Source organism: Morone saxatilis, unplaced genomic scaffold (genome assembly GCF_004916995.1).
Source record: "Morone saxatilis isolate NCDOM2014 unplaced genomic scaffold, NCSU_SB_2.0 Contig2, whole genome shotgun sequence".
NCBI classification, from domain to species: domain Eukaryota; kingdom Metazoa; phylum Chordata; class Actinopteri; family Moronidae; genus Morone; species Morone saxatilis.
This window is the reverse complement of record NW_023339762.1, coordinates 5292893-5308093: the sequence shown is the minus strand read 5'-3', so window position 1 is coordinate 5308093 and position 15201 is coordinate 5292893. Positions and strand designations below refer to the sequence as shown.

At 38.8% G+C, this 15201-nt stretch overlaps 1 protein-coding gene across 1 annotated transcript in view; it reads left to right on the top strand.

The window, feature by feature from the left end:
- The window catches only part of cadps2 (Ca++-dependent secretion activator 2), a gene marked incomplete in the record, with an annotated part of 177905 nt that overhangs the window by 47912 nt on the left and 114792 nt on the right, over positions 1-15201 (top strand). The window contains 1 exon segment of the mRNA XM_035665307.1: positions 6230-6562. Coding sequence (XP_035521200.1) covers positions 6230-6562 — 333 coding nt within the window.

The following is a 15201-nucleotide window of genomic DNA, read 5'->3' as shown; positions in this document are numbered from 1 at the left end:
TGTGTTAAAGCCTGAGATATCTTATTCCTCTGTGCCATAGAGCTCAATTGTTGTCCAACAACTATTAAAGGGATAATTTGAGTTTTTTGAAGTGGGGTTGTATGAGGTACTTATTGAGTGTATTACTACAGTAGGTGGTGATTACCTCCCCCCCAGTTTGGAGAAGCAGACTATAGATGAGTACTTCATACAACCCGAATTCAAAAAACCCAAACCATCCCTTTAAAATCACATCACTTAGCCACACTGTTGCACACACACACACACACCATCCTGGTTCCCCAACTACTCACTAGAGCACCAAATGTGTATTGATCCGCTGCTGTAAATAGTCCCCAGCAAATCCATGATTTACTCCTGTTTGAGTAATGTTTGATAAAAACTGCAGCAACCAGATGTTTTAGGAGATGACCGGCACTGAACCTTTTTCTAAAAATGAAACCGTCTTTGTGAGGTGTTTTTAAAACATGAGGAGCTGAGTGACAGACAGGAAGTTAGAAAGGATTGAGACATGCAACAACACATTGGTTTTTCAGGAGATTTGCTGATGTTTGTTACTGTAATAAGAAAAACATAGTGTGTGTGGTAGCTCAGGCCTCTTATACATTGACACAGAGCACAGGGATAATTGCACACAGTGAAGTGGATGGTGATGCTACCAAGTCAACACATTTAGACACAACAGGATCATTTTTACGGTAACGAAACATCAGAGCTGCGTTCATTTGCGGTCCATTTCAGCTCAGATAGAAAGCAATCAGATGAAGTGAAAACAGTAATCATACTGACATGGAAAAATAATCTGCGTTGGTTAATGAGCCACTGGCTCCTCCATTAGTCCGTCTTCATGCCAGTCACCATTATTTAATAATTACCACTTTAACATCTGCTGATAGCTGAGACAGGCTGTGTGAAAGGCTAATGACGATACAGCGATATTTTTCAGTTTGGTCAGTTGCAATTCTGTTCTTGGAACCCAACATAGCTAATTGTTGTTAATTGTTGTTTTTGTGTTATCTGAACATTAAATGCATTCAGCTTGGTTCTGAATAAATGAGTGTTATGGAAACCTGCAGGGAGAAGAGCTGAGAACAAGGAATTAAAAACGCTAATGTAAAATACATCAGTGTTTATTAAAGTCTGTTGGATCTCGCAGAGCTACTTCCTTGTTCGGCTTTGACTGTATATTGAGACATTTTTCCAAAAATATTGTTTTAATAATTGCTATGAATTTAAAGTTGGTTAAAGTAGGGATGTAATGATATTCAATTAATGATTCAATATAATTCATGATACTGGGTTTACGATACGATTTTGAATTTGAGACTGAAGACAAATTATGACTGAAAAAGGTTCCTGTATTTCTTTTATTAAATGTACTATATATGCATATTTGCTTTTCTTTGTAAAAGTGAAACAGTAGTCTTTACGCCTTGATACCACGATTAATATCACGATTCATTTTTCAGATCAGATTTGATTCTTCAAATATTTGTATCATAAATGAACTGCTCTGCGATATATCTTTACATTCCTTCATTTCAGTGTGTAATGAAATGTTTTTTAAGGAGCATCCTCAAAAGTGTGGTGGTGACAGTACTTAGTAATCATGAACCTACTCCGATAGCACTCTACAGTGACATGACATTATGTAACCTCTTGTTAGTTGAGCATGTAGGTGGAGAAGTGTCAGCAGTGTGGATATTTTAAGCAACGTTTACAACAATAGCAGTGTGTCATTTGTTACAGTCAGAAAGTCATTTTTAGAACAGTAATGGTATTATTACCTCATATCGGTACTCTGTATCGGCAAATACCAAATTGTAGTACATATGTTTACGCACATACAAAACAGTGTTTGATGTTGCTATCTGTAGGCTCTGTTTCACCATGGTATACCTGTACACCGGCACAGTGAACAGATGATGGACAACTCCGAGATGACTGTTGAACAAATCTTCTTGTCCCACCTGGTCTGCACCATCAGTACACTCACGGCTCTCTAGAAACTCTAACATCTGTCTCCTCATTTTAAGTGTCATCATTTGAGCAGTCAGCTTTATAGTGTTTGGCCTTCCTGCATGCTCTCCTTCAGCAGGAGCTGTTTAATGTCTGTGTTCTCTGCACTTCAGAGCAGTTTGTGTTGAGTGATTCAGAGAAGCACTTTAGCTGCTGTTAGCAGGCTCCTCCGGTGGCAGCTGCATCTGTCACCTCCCTCTTCATCCACTTAACGTTTGGCCATTTCCATTTATCACCCTAAAGAGGACTCTATCTTTGTGTCATCTCTCAGTGTCCCCACCCCCGCTGATTTCAAATATTTCTGCTGATTTCTTCGACGCCTAAACTATAGTTTTCTCTGGTGTTCCTCTTTTATCTCCTTGTTGAGACGCTTGAGCTTCTGGTGATGTCTGTTCCACATCGTTACTCTTGTAACTCCGCGGTGGTTCCTCTCCATCTGCTGGTTCACGCTCTGCAGGTCTATCGCTCTCATGAGACAACGTTTCCAACCCTCAGAACAGACTGAAGCTGGTCACGTGATTCAGTCAGGGCACGTGTTATTTTATGTCTGTCGGTCGTTAGTCACAGCACAGCCTTCAGCCTTCCAGACACAGGAAATCAGGACAGATATAAACATGGCTCCTGGGTCCTTACGGAGTATCAGGGTGGTACTGAATGTCATTTTTTAATTTGAAGATTCTATTGAGGTATTTGAATGAAGCTTTTGATGTGTGTCATCATATTTTATGATGTTATCACACTGAAAGAATAGTAAAAAAAAACCTTTAACAAAAAACCTCAATATGAATGAAGGGATTAATTGAATAGTTATAGCTAATATTTTATGTGAAGGCAGAGGGAATAGGCTTTGTGGTTGCTGTTAGTAATAAACCTTCAAGTTTCAATAATGATTCAAAGCTTGAGTGAGAATGAGAGTGAGAGAGAAAGAGAGAGAGATCAAATGAGAGTAAGTGAAGAGAGGGAACGCCATTAGGAAGAACAAAGCAGTGAATCAGAAATTATCAGAATTATTTTCTGTTTTTTGACAACAATGAAGCTCCATGTTACAGAGGAATAAGATATATCAGGCTTTGGATACACACAGTACTTGCCAATCAGTTTTAGAGATGTTCCGATTCCATTTTTTCCCTCCTGATACCGATTCCGATACTTGTGCTGTGGGTATCGGCCGATACCGAGTACCGATCCGATACCAGTATGTTATAAAAAAAAATATCATACATGTGATGACTGTGATATGATTTATCATTGTGGTAAAGCCTGGCTCGGAGTTAAACTTGTAAAACATTGAATAATAGAAAATCAAGCCATTTATTTTACCTTATTCTAAAATAACAGAATGTTCTGCGCTGCGGCTCGTCTTCTTTTTCTTTGCTTTTAGAAAATTAGTCGGCTCTTTAGGGGTACGCTCTTCAGTGTTCATTAAAATAACTTGTTAATTAACCCCACTTGTGCCCGTTTGGACTTGTATTTGCCCCCAACCCCCGGCTTACTGTCGCGTGTTACTGGTGGGAGATTTCCAGTGTGAATATTGCCACCCACGAATGATAGTGTACTTAGCTAGTCCAAGCTGCGTCAACCGGGCTTGAACATGTTGTGGGTGTTGGTCCTTGGTCCCGTGTGTTCTTGTCCTCTAAAACCGCGCTGCAGGTTGGCACCGCGACTGTTTTAAGAGCGGTGAAGAGAATGTACAGAGCTTACGGAATAACCAGTAAATGATTATAATGTAATAATGACGTGGATCGGGATCGGTGCCCTGGACTCCAGTCTGCGATTCGATGCGCATGTTCCGGCAGTATCGTGATTTCGATCTGGTTCAGATCGACCTTCTAATTTTTGCTTTTAGTTTGCAGAGGAAAAAGTGGTGTAAATAGATGAAACAACACATCTTATCTTTTATTAAGTCAACACTACAGCTGCAAATGTTGTGCCTTAATATTACTGTACTATTATAATTTAATCGAACATAAATAACTAATAACTCTGAGCACTAACAGAAAAAAATGAGATGGCTGAATGAGTCTACTAATGGAGGAAAACTTTCTCCTTGCTTCTTCAGATCTGTTTGTCTGCAGACATGTCAAGTGTTTCTGCCCCTGGAGACGTCCTCCATTATGTTTAATTACACCAAATCACTGCAGACTACAGCACACATTAAAACCTGTGTTTTCATCCCACTGGGCATCATACATTTGAAATTAGTGCATGAAAGTCTGGCCAGGTTGTTTCACTTTCATGACTTGTACCTGCATAGCTCCCAGCTGTTTTTAATTGCTACATGAATTCTATTGCTTTATAACTTGAGTGGAGTTTTTCTTTTTTTCTTTTAATTGCTTTTTTTTTTTCATTGGCATTTGATGTATTTAACTGTCATATCCAAAATAATTTACAGTAAATTAATTATGTTTAAGGAGTTGGTGTTCTGTTACCAGGATGGTTTTACAGCACATGTTGGCTGAAAGTGGACATAGGGAATTTCTAAGGACAAAACTCTTCTTCTCTTATCTTCTGGACAGTCTATTCAGGGTCTGTTTTCCAGCCCAGTGACTTCTTTTGAGGTTTACATTGGTTGTAGTTCCTGCAGACATCACAACCATTCAGCTGGTTAAGGGATTCATTCATTTAGCCTTAACCCTAGTTACACACAGAAAGTTAAACGTCATAATCGAAAACGTCAGCGGTAAATGGCAATGAAAGGAAAGATTCATTTCGGCTAAACAATTTTCTGGGTGAAATGATAGTCAGATTCAGGTGGAAGCGGTCTTTTTATCTGAGAGCTTTGATGATGTGTGTTACAAGAATAAATGAAAATGTGACCCAGGGCACATGGACTTCCACAAAGGCATAATAGAAATAGCTAATGAGGACATGAAGAGAACACTCATGGACTGTTAACATAGATATATATGTATACATACAGAGAATTTCTGCAGAAAGAAACAAAGATTGAAATAATACATTTATTACAGGGATGTTAGAAGGCGATTCAAGACGAAGATTCAATCTCTCTCTGCATGTTTCACAGTGTGCTGCTAGCCTTTATGGTAACTGTTACCTGGTATGGTAACAGTTGTGACTTTTACATAAAAGTGACCAGGGTGCTTATTCTGACATAAGATTGACACGTTAAATTACCATCACATTAACATAATGTCGTCCATTACGTAGGAAGTAGGCTGTTGGTATAAATCTGCCATTGGCCAGCTATTTCAGTCGGCATGCACCTTCCTCTAATGCACATAACTTCAACAAAGTTGAGCAATTTTTTAAAGTTTACTGCAGTCTATTTCTTTTTTATATAGTTTTTTTTAGATGTAGATATTGAAGTTAGAAATATCCCCCTGCCAAATACAGTAGAATTTGTATTTCAGTGATGGAATCAATCATTACCTCAGTAGAGGGAAGAAAAGAATACATAAAATGTTTTCCAAACTTTAATATTTAGGTCCAGTTTGATGTTTGTCTCTGTTAGTCTCTTCAAATTGTCCTGAGCTGCTGCTCTCTGAGCTCCCTGCCTCCCTTATATGAATCATTTTGTCACTGATGTTCTGCTCTTCAGAGTCTCAGAGTGACTAACAGGAAGGGGTGAAGCAGCCAGCTGAGAGACTGTTTAATGTCACACTGAGCTGCTGCTGCTTCAGTCTGAACCACTTATTCTTCTGTCAGACTCAGTGAGTGTCGCTTTGGATAAAGAACTTCTGTCAAAAGCCACAAATGTGGATGAAGCAGAGAATTTAACATTAGACCTGCTGAATTACTGTGTGGAGGAGGACAGGACACTCTTGTGTGCACTCTGGATGTTTTGGTGCTTTCAGTCTAAAAATGTCTCAACAGAGATATTTCAGAGTTTGAAAAAAAGGCAATGACATTTTTTTTTTTTAAAGTAAGTGCCATTTAAATTAAAATCAAAGGAATTGGAAACCAATCATTGTGCCAGTGTGTTTATTCAAGAACTAACCAACTAATCTTTTTTCAATGAAGAAATAGTCTCCAGTTCTGATATAACTGATGGAAGCAGCATCTACATTAACCTCTTTATGGCTCTAAAAACTAAAAGTCTTAGCTTGGAACATTTGTTCCAAATGTAGGAACTCCTTGTGGTAAGAATAAAACCTCTGGAAAAGGGGATTCTGATTTTAAGATGGACAGGTCTGGCTAAATAAAAGTGAAATAAATAGTGCTTACTGTTCTGAATCTCTCTGTGCGGCAGGGTTTCCTGAAGAGCGAGCGGGTTTCCAGGATGGTCCAGAGCGGCGGTTGCTCGGCCAACGACTTTCGCGAGGTCTTCAAGAAGAACATCGAGCGGCGCGTCAGAAGCCTCCCAGAGATCGACGGCCTGAGCAAAGAGACTGTGCTGAGCTCCTGGATCGCCAAATACGATGCCATCTACAGGGGGGACGAGGACATGCGGCGTCAGCCACAGCGGGCGCACCTGAGCGCTGTGTCTGAGCTCATCCTCAGTAAGGAGCAGCTGTACGAGATGTTCCAGCAGATCCTCGGCATCCGCAAGTTTGAGCACCAGCTGCTGTACAACGCCTGCCAGGTGAGCCGCTAGAGGTCAACAGGTACAGACACACTGTATATTTATTATTGATTACTTAGTTGTGTAGTTGTACGTCAACCTCCACGGCTGAATGATGAAGTAAATGCTGGTGCACCTCAGCTGTAGTTCCTCTAATATCCCTCAATGCTGCAGTAGGGAAACTTGAACTTAAATTTATGAGAGAGAAGTTCTCTCTACAAATGCAAAATCATTACAGGTATTTTATTTTAGCTTTGGAGCTCATGAGCTGATTTAACCTCTTCTGTGTATCTTAGGGGTGCCTATAAAATGTCTTTCATTAAGATAGTGATTAGAAGTGACGCCTTAAAAGCGAGGCGCACTGCAGGGCTTTTTCTTCCAATTGATCTCAATCATCCATCACACTGATGCATTGATGCATTGATGGATTTTTTAGAAAAGTGAGGCTTTTTTTCTGCCTAATTGATTCTAAACCGCTCGGGTGTTGCCATTACTAACAGTGTTATGGTCAATAGTCCAGTCTGCAAATCTGCACACCATTCACATTCATCACTACCAGTTTGTACATGCTGAACTCATTCAGTTTATTTGGCCATAGGAAAGTGAAAAATAACTTGTGGTTCCGCTCCAACATTTAATTGGCTCTTCCTTGGCCCATGCTGCACCCTTGCAACAAGTTTAATGAAAATCTCTAATAGTTTTTCTGTAATCCTGGTGACGGACAACATAACCTCCGTGGCGGAGGGAATTACAGCAGTAACAGACAAGAAAATCTAAAAGCTTGATCACTACACAAAACTAGATCTGATTTCATCCAAATTCAACATTTGATGTTTATGTTGCAGCTATTTCTGTCTGTTTCAGTTGTTTTTCAGAGGAGTTGGTGCAGTTAGGAGCTTATTTCAAGTATAGGCGGAATTACAAAGTACCTTTTAAGTAAGCCATTACATCATCGTTCCCATCATCATTTCCGCATTCGATGCTGATTCTTTGTTCAGTTTCAGTTTCAGTTGCTGGTTCAAACGTTGGGTTCAGTATAAAACTAGGCCTAAATACAGTAAGCACTGTTTATAAGGTTAATAGCTACCACATCAGGGTAGTGTTTTTGGCTTTTGCAGTTTTTCAATAAGCTTTCAATTGGGAAGTAGCGTACCGTATATCAGCATCAGAGCTGGTATGTAGAATGGTATGGGTAACAAAAACACAACGATTCCTATTTCTCTCTTTAAATATAATAGGCTCACTCAAGCAAAGCCGTGCATCTGCTGTATTTGTTCGTAAACCGTGAAATAGTTTACTTACCTCTTTCTTTTAGGATATCCAATATAAAATTGCGATGAACAGCTGTTTTATCTACAATACCATTCAAATGCTGTTTTTCATTATCTTTTATTTTTCAGGGTTTTTTTTGCTTTTCAATGCAGCAAATCAAACCAGCAGCCTTCTGGTCTTCTTACGTCTCTGGCCTTCAGTCCATCACTGTTTCCTTATTAGACTTGTATTTTTACTACTCTGATTAAAAGTAAATTTAACTTGGCTCATAAATGTAGTGAATTTCGATGGTCTTAGGCCAAACAGCCTCATTAGCGGCAGACTGCAGAGCATCATGAAGGTCTCAGTATGTCGACACACTGCTCAGTAATTAGATGGTCACTGAGACACGCATCTTCACAGTGAGCACCATCCAAACTGGAACAGCACTTAGAGTATTTTCACAGTGCTGACATGCACTCAGAGTGAAGACGAAGATTGTAGCATGAAGACAGAAAGTGGCACCATGGGACTGGACCATTCGCTGAATATGAGTTTTCAGGTTTAGGGTGAATCAGTGGGAAGGTGTTTGCCTCGAAAACCATAACATCTGAGTTATAGAGTCCCTCTGCTGCCTCTTTCATCCGTAGTAAGAATGAGAAACAGCAATGAAGGAGGTAAAATTATTCCTAGAAAGCTCCTGCTGAAATAACATATACAGTGCAGTGGTTTATTTGTCACGATCAATTGTTTCCTCTGAGGTCTGCTGTTTCGACATTGGTTTGGATTCCAGATGCTGTGTGCTGCAGCCTTGTTGTGCCGGTGAACAAGATATTCAATAATTGATTTGTTTTACATTCCTTCAGCAAACACTCAAAGCATCATAAATCTGCCCACAACTCACCTCTATCAATTTCTTGAAATATGCTCTACAGCGTCACATTATTTGTACAAAGCACCTAATCCTATCAGTAATACAACACATGTAAACGTCACATGGAGGCACCAGTTCATGGGGCAAAATATATTTTCAAGGTAAAAACCTGAATCAGCTCTTTGTGAGTGGAGATGTTCAATCCTGCATAAAGTATTTATCCAAACTTTTCCAATTGATGCAGTTTCCTTTCGAACCTCAAATCCATACAGCGTCACACAGAAATTATGTTTTTTTACCTCCAGCTGACATCATCATCATTAAACCCCATTATCTCCCAGACGACAGTGATCACAAAATTGTTGAAAAACTGACAATTTTGTACTTTTTCCTGTATTAGATAGTGACAGAGATACAGGAATACAGGAAACAGGAAAATATATAATAGTGTTACAACACAGGGGTTTACATAATTGATACTTCATTCAGTATCAAAACAAGTAGCTTTAGTTACAGTTCAAATTTGTAGACTTGCAATATTCCCTTTAAAAACTTTAACTTGAACATTTGTTTTCCACTCCAGAACATGTTTAAACTAGAAAATGATCAAGTACCCCTCCGCTCAAAAATACATATGAGGGAGAAGCAGTATGTAATTTGAAGCATCTTGAACAAGGTAATTTAAAACTTTTTGTGGAAAACCATATCAGGCACAAATTACAGCTAAGTATTTGTATACAGTATGTCTTATGATCTTTAGTCTGCTGAAACTTAAATGTCAAATCTAAAAACCACTGACTGCAGGAAAATGAATTAACATTTTTCAGTTTAATAGGAGGCTGCAGAATAAATAACACAGATTAATACCAAACTTTAATACTGTTACGGCACACACTGAATTGCTTCGATACCAGCAAATATCAAAAAATGTCATTTGGTTCCAAATTGTGATATCTAAGGAGTAAGATCTAATAATGCTGGTGATTGGCTGTCTGACATTACCTGTCATAGTAGCATCATGCAGGAAAACACTTTAAGCCCAGAAACAGGGCTCCACGCCAGCTGCTTAACTGCACAGACAACCTTCTTTAGATTAGGTAGACTACACGCTGCAATGCTGCGTTGCTGCGTTGCTGCCATTCTTTTGTTATTAATGTTGATTTTATAGTTTGTATTTTTATAGTTTAATACTTTACAGTTACTCCATTGTAGTCCAGTTGTCCAGGTTGAGTAAAGTGTGCAGAGTAATAACAGTTTCTCCAGCTGCTCCCAGGTCTTTGAACAGCGTCCTCCTTTGAAGTGAGTAATTTTACTGTAATATGTCATTCCTTTTGTTGAAATAAATCCCAACATCTACAACAGCAACAGAGAGAGAGAGTTGTGGATAAGACGAGGACGGTGTGTCGGCATTGCTCCACTGTTGTGCAATAAATGTTTGTGCGCTTTGAATGTTTAACTATAGCCAAGGGAGAACATATCGACACTCAAATAACACTCCTCCTAATGCACAAGTTCAACATGAGTCCCCAGCAAGAGGATTGTGTCTGCCTTTGACAACTTTGGCTACTGTCTTTTCAAAATAAATGAAAAGAAACATATGTTTTGCATTTGTAGTTCAATGGTGCCATGTTTGTATGTGCAAGTATAGGGAGTGGTGGTGTAGTAAAAGGTGTGTGGCAGAAGATGTGCACTGACCCCCTGCCCTGAACCACCCCGGGAACAGGTGATGGTTCACTGCAGGGTTCTCTGAGTGACGGGGCAGCCAAACATCCAGAGGCATTTCTTGGCAGTACAAAGGAGAAGTTGTACAAGACTGGAGTCTTGAGTGGGTGTAACAGGAAACCAGTGTAGTTTGAAGTGAAGAGGAGTGGTGTGGGAAAACTTGGGGAGAGACGATGGAGCAGGCTTGTCTTGTTCCCTATCGAGACAGATACCTCAAAGCCACTGATACCACTGGAGGCAGGAGAGAACACCTTTTTTTTTTGTTAAATTGGGTGTGCAGACTTTAAAGTCCTGTCCAAACGTCTTTATAGTCTTTGAAAAGAACTCTATAGAGGAAGCAGTGCGTCAGTAATCCTCATTGATTCTCCTGTGCTGATTATTTCCTTCGCTTTAACCGGCTCTGAACATAAATAGCTTACAGATTACTTCACGGCCCATTGAGACATCATCCTCGCCTGTATAACAACCAGAGTGTGTCTGTTGCCAGGACAGATTCTATTATTGTCCTGCTTCATTAGACGCCAGAATAGAAAGAAGGTTGAAGAGGTGGGGGGGAGGGATGAAAGAAACCAGAGCTAATTCCATTTTTAAATGCTCACCTGTGTTTCCAGGGTTTCATTAAATCTTGGTGCCATATACTCTATTCAAAATCTGTTCTCCACACTTGATTTACTAATGTCTCATAATCTTGTTTAAATTACCCAACAGAAATAGACTAATTGGTTAATGTGGTTTGTTTTAAAATTATATCAAATGTTAAAGCTGTGAACCCATAGACAATTGCCAACAAAGAGTTTTATAGCCTCTTTTAGCTTCTAGTTTTAGTTTTATGGCACATTTACTGTCTGCTTCAGTCTTAGTGTTTCTAGCAGCGGCCTGCAGCTGTCTTGAGTAACCAAGTTCTGACAAAACCCACTGTAACACTACCTGAAACAATTCTAATTAAACAATCATTTTTTATGAGGCTGATTTCACTCTTTTTTAATTTGATGGCTTCAATTATAGCCTCGTAGTGGAGGATAACTTACTCCTGAATGCTTTACAGCTGTATACACTTCATTAGCAGTGATAGCAGTAAAAGGTTGACATATTATGCGCTCTTGGGTCAGTGAATCAGTTTTAGAGTCTTACTGTGGTTTGTGAGAACCAGCAGAACTGCAACACCTCACCAATAATGATCTAATTCACATCCATTCCAGTGAAATTCCAGCAGCCTTGGACTTAGTGTCAACAAAAAATATAACATCTTGAATTTGAGGACTTTATGTTTTTATCCAGATACTAAAGGTGAGCCTAAGGATTATTATACAACATAACTGCAAGGTATTCAAAAGATGTTTGCCGGTGAAGGACATGAAGACCCCTCATTTATTTTCACTCTTTTTTTTTTTAATAGCAACGTTTCTTCTATTCAAACAGTGGCTCCCTTTTGAATGTCTGTGTGTCTGTTTTTTGTTTAACAATATAACAGCATCATGTTCTGTTTAACATATTAACATCTTTAATGTCACAATCCAAATCAGAGCCATAACTGTAACCACCAGTCGGCCGTGGCTCAAAGATCATTTAGTGTGGAGTTCTTTAAAGGTCCAGTGTGTCAACACTTAAGGAGATCTATTGGCGCAGAAAATGGAATTATTTACTACATGTTTTCATTAGTGTATAAGTGTATTGATATTTTCTTACCCCCGTAGCTTTTATATCTACAGATATTACTTACATGGTCATTTCCAAAAACATCTTTATCAAAATAGCATTACACCTACTTTTTTATATTTACTTGGATTCTGAAAAAAAGACCCTTCAACTTAGAAGAGGGGAGGAGGAAGATAGTGGATAGAAGTGTACACTTCTCTTTCAGTAATGGAAAAGATGGAGGGAGATAAAAATAGAAGAGAGGAGGACCTACAGCTGTGAAGGGAGGGAGAGTCCAGGTGTTCAGATCAGCTGGTCTCCGAGGGTAAACAGCAGTGACAGTCCACTGTGTGTGTGTGTGTGTGTGTGTTTGTGTTTTTATTAAAATCTCTGAAGATATTTATTCCATTGCGATTTTGAAAGACTATTAGAATATTACACAGGAGAAGTCAACTGAAACACATTTCCTTTCTGCAGATTGGGTGGATATTTCCCTACAAATGACTTTTTTAGCTGGTGGAAACTTTTAATTAAGTTCTGTGCAGGAGCGTTACTCCACTGAAAATTTAATTGGTGTCCGCTAAATATAAAACAAAGGATTGATAAGGAGGAAAAAAGGGAGCATCAGAGGGCTGAATGACAAGGGTGAGAAAAAAAAACAGGCTGCAAAAGGATCTTCACAGCTACAACAATGTTGAAAAGAACGAGCTTATAGTTCTGCTTGCTCGTCTTTAAACCTGGAGACTTGAACAGATAAATGAACGTCTGTTACTTTCAAGCCTTTGACAAACGAGTTCTGATTAAGTTTATCACTGCCAGACCACATGTCTCTGTATTTTGTCAGTTTTTAAATATGGTGTATGTGGGGACAACCAGCCAGTGTTCATTTCAGCAGCTATTTCAGATTTAGCCTTTTCTTATTAGTTTTATTCACATTTGAGATTTTTAGTTTTTTGGTGTAAGGTGTAACTGCAGCAACGCTAGCATACTGTATATAGTAAGGAAGGAGGTGCGCATGGACGGAGACAGTGACATTCCATTTTAATTTTTTTGTCAAAATGTTTTCTCTCTTAAATTAGGCTAATAGGTATCAAAATCTGGAATAAAGGTGACAGTATCAAGTGCAGAAGTTTTGTATTAAGCACTGACTGTGTAACACATTACTTGTAATGTAAATGGATTTACAGGATTTACTTAAAAATATAATGATTCTCAGGCAGGTTATAAGGAGCATATTTTATCTATGATTTCTATTTCTATTGGGAGTCCATCATCACCACACTCAGAAAATCCAGTGGTCTTAGCCTGCATGCTGCCAGTTTTAACACCTACTTCTACTTTGCGAATTCACAACATAATTAATATTATATAGTCTGACAGTGAATCACAGAGCAAATGTTTCAAGAGTTGTGATGATGGTATAAATAAACTAATATAATTTAACCAACTTTCACATAAAAGCTTTCTGCAATAAACTTAGGAATCTTTTTAAAGTTGCATTAATGTTTTGGATGCCATTAATCGCAGGGTCAGATGTTAGCTCCCTGGCTCCTCCTGTCTGAAGTTCATGTAAAAAAGTCTCCTTGACAAATTCATAGTTGTTCCAATACAGATACTAGTGTATAAATATATTTGGCGCACATGTATCATATCGGTACTCTGTATCGGGTGATACACAATATAAGGTATCAGAATCGGAATCTTGAACAAAAAAATGGTATCAGAACATCTCTGCCCAAACTTCTGTTGACACCTTTTTGGAGCAGTCTGAGTTGGTTTATTATCTGCTTTACATTTACTTGACAGTCTTCCCTCAAACTTCTCCATGCTATGCTAGCAGCATAGTACCAAAAAACACACAGCCTGATCAAACTACACCAAACTGGCAAACACACATTGTGCATTTGAACCACACCAAACAGTTTTGTTATGAATGAGTGTTGAATCCAATATTCTCTGGTGTTTTCCTGTTTGTTTGTTTTTTAATTCACAGATGTTATAGCCCAAAACGAGGGCCTACTCAGCTGTGGATTTTTGTTTTGGTTCTGTCTGTGTGTCGTCTCTCATTAGCTGCAAGAGGCAGGTAGATGAAGCTCTAATGTATTGCCAGCAGCTTCAGCATCGACAGGAAGCTCTGCAATTCTGTGTGAAAATCTGCTTTCTGCCCTGAGCTACTTTCTTCTTGTGTTTTATTTTCCTCTGTCTTTTTGAACTAAATCTCCACATCTTTTGTGGGGTTTTTCCCCCCTCCATTGTTCTTTTGATTCTTGCCTGTAACTGATGACAGGGTGTAATTGTGTCTTTTCTCCGCCAGTCTTTTATCTCTCTGTCAGATGATTAGTCTGTGATCATCTGTGTTTGTGCACAGAAGGTCGTTCAGTTTGTAATAAGACAACGGTTTAACACTCATAAAATGAACACACATTAAAAAATGTAATACCTGAAGATGATTGCTCAAATATAAATTAAATTGAATTTGTTTTATTACAAGAAAGCAAGCTCAGTTTAAAGTTTTTGCAGTTTTGTCATCAACATTGCTTGATTTAAGCATTAGCATCAGTATTAGCATCAGTATTAGCATTTGTATTAGTACGCAAGCAATAAGACACTGAGCTGCTTCATTGAAGTAAAGGTCATCAACTGCGTTACTGACAACTTTAAAGGACAAGTCAACTGTGAGTCTCAGAGCTGTAGACACTGCAGCACAGTGCCAGATCATGCTGAGTTGCTTTCCACACCATTTCATTTCAGCACATGAAGAGTCACTAGCTGTTCCGTCCTTTTGTAAATGTGACATTGCTAATCCACTGTAGATGAACACTAGTTTGACGGACACATGTTTATCAAAAGGAATATGGCCATCTTACATTTTCCTGTGACCCTTTATCAATACATTCTAATTTTTGGTCTATTAACATTCAGCGGTGCTATGCAGAGTGAGTGCTTTTTAAAGCATTTCAAGAAGACTTTCACTTTAAATGATTAAGGTAAATCGGGTGTTAAATACTAAATACTAAACTCTCTCAGAGGAAGAGCGGGTCGTCCACTAATCGGAAGGTCGTTTGTTCGATCCCTGGTTCCTCCCGCCACGTGTGGAAGTATCCTTAAACAACTACTGTACTGAATCTCGAATTGCTCCCGATGCTGTGCATCAGTGTGTGCATGTGTATGAATGAGT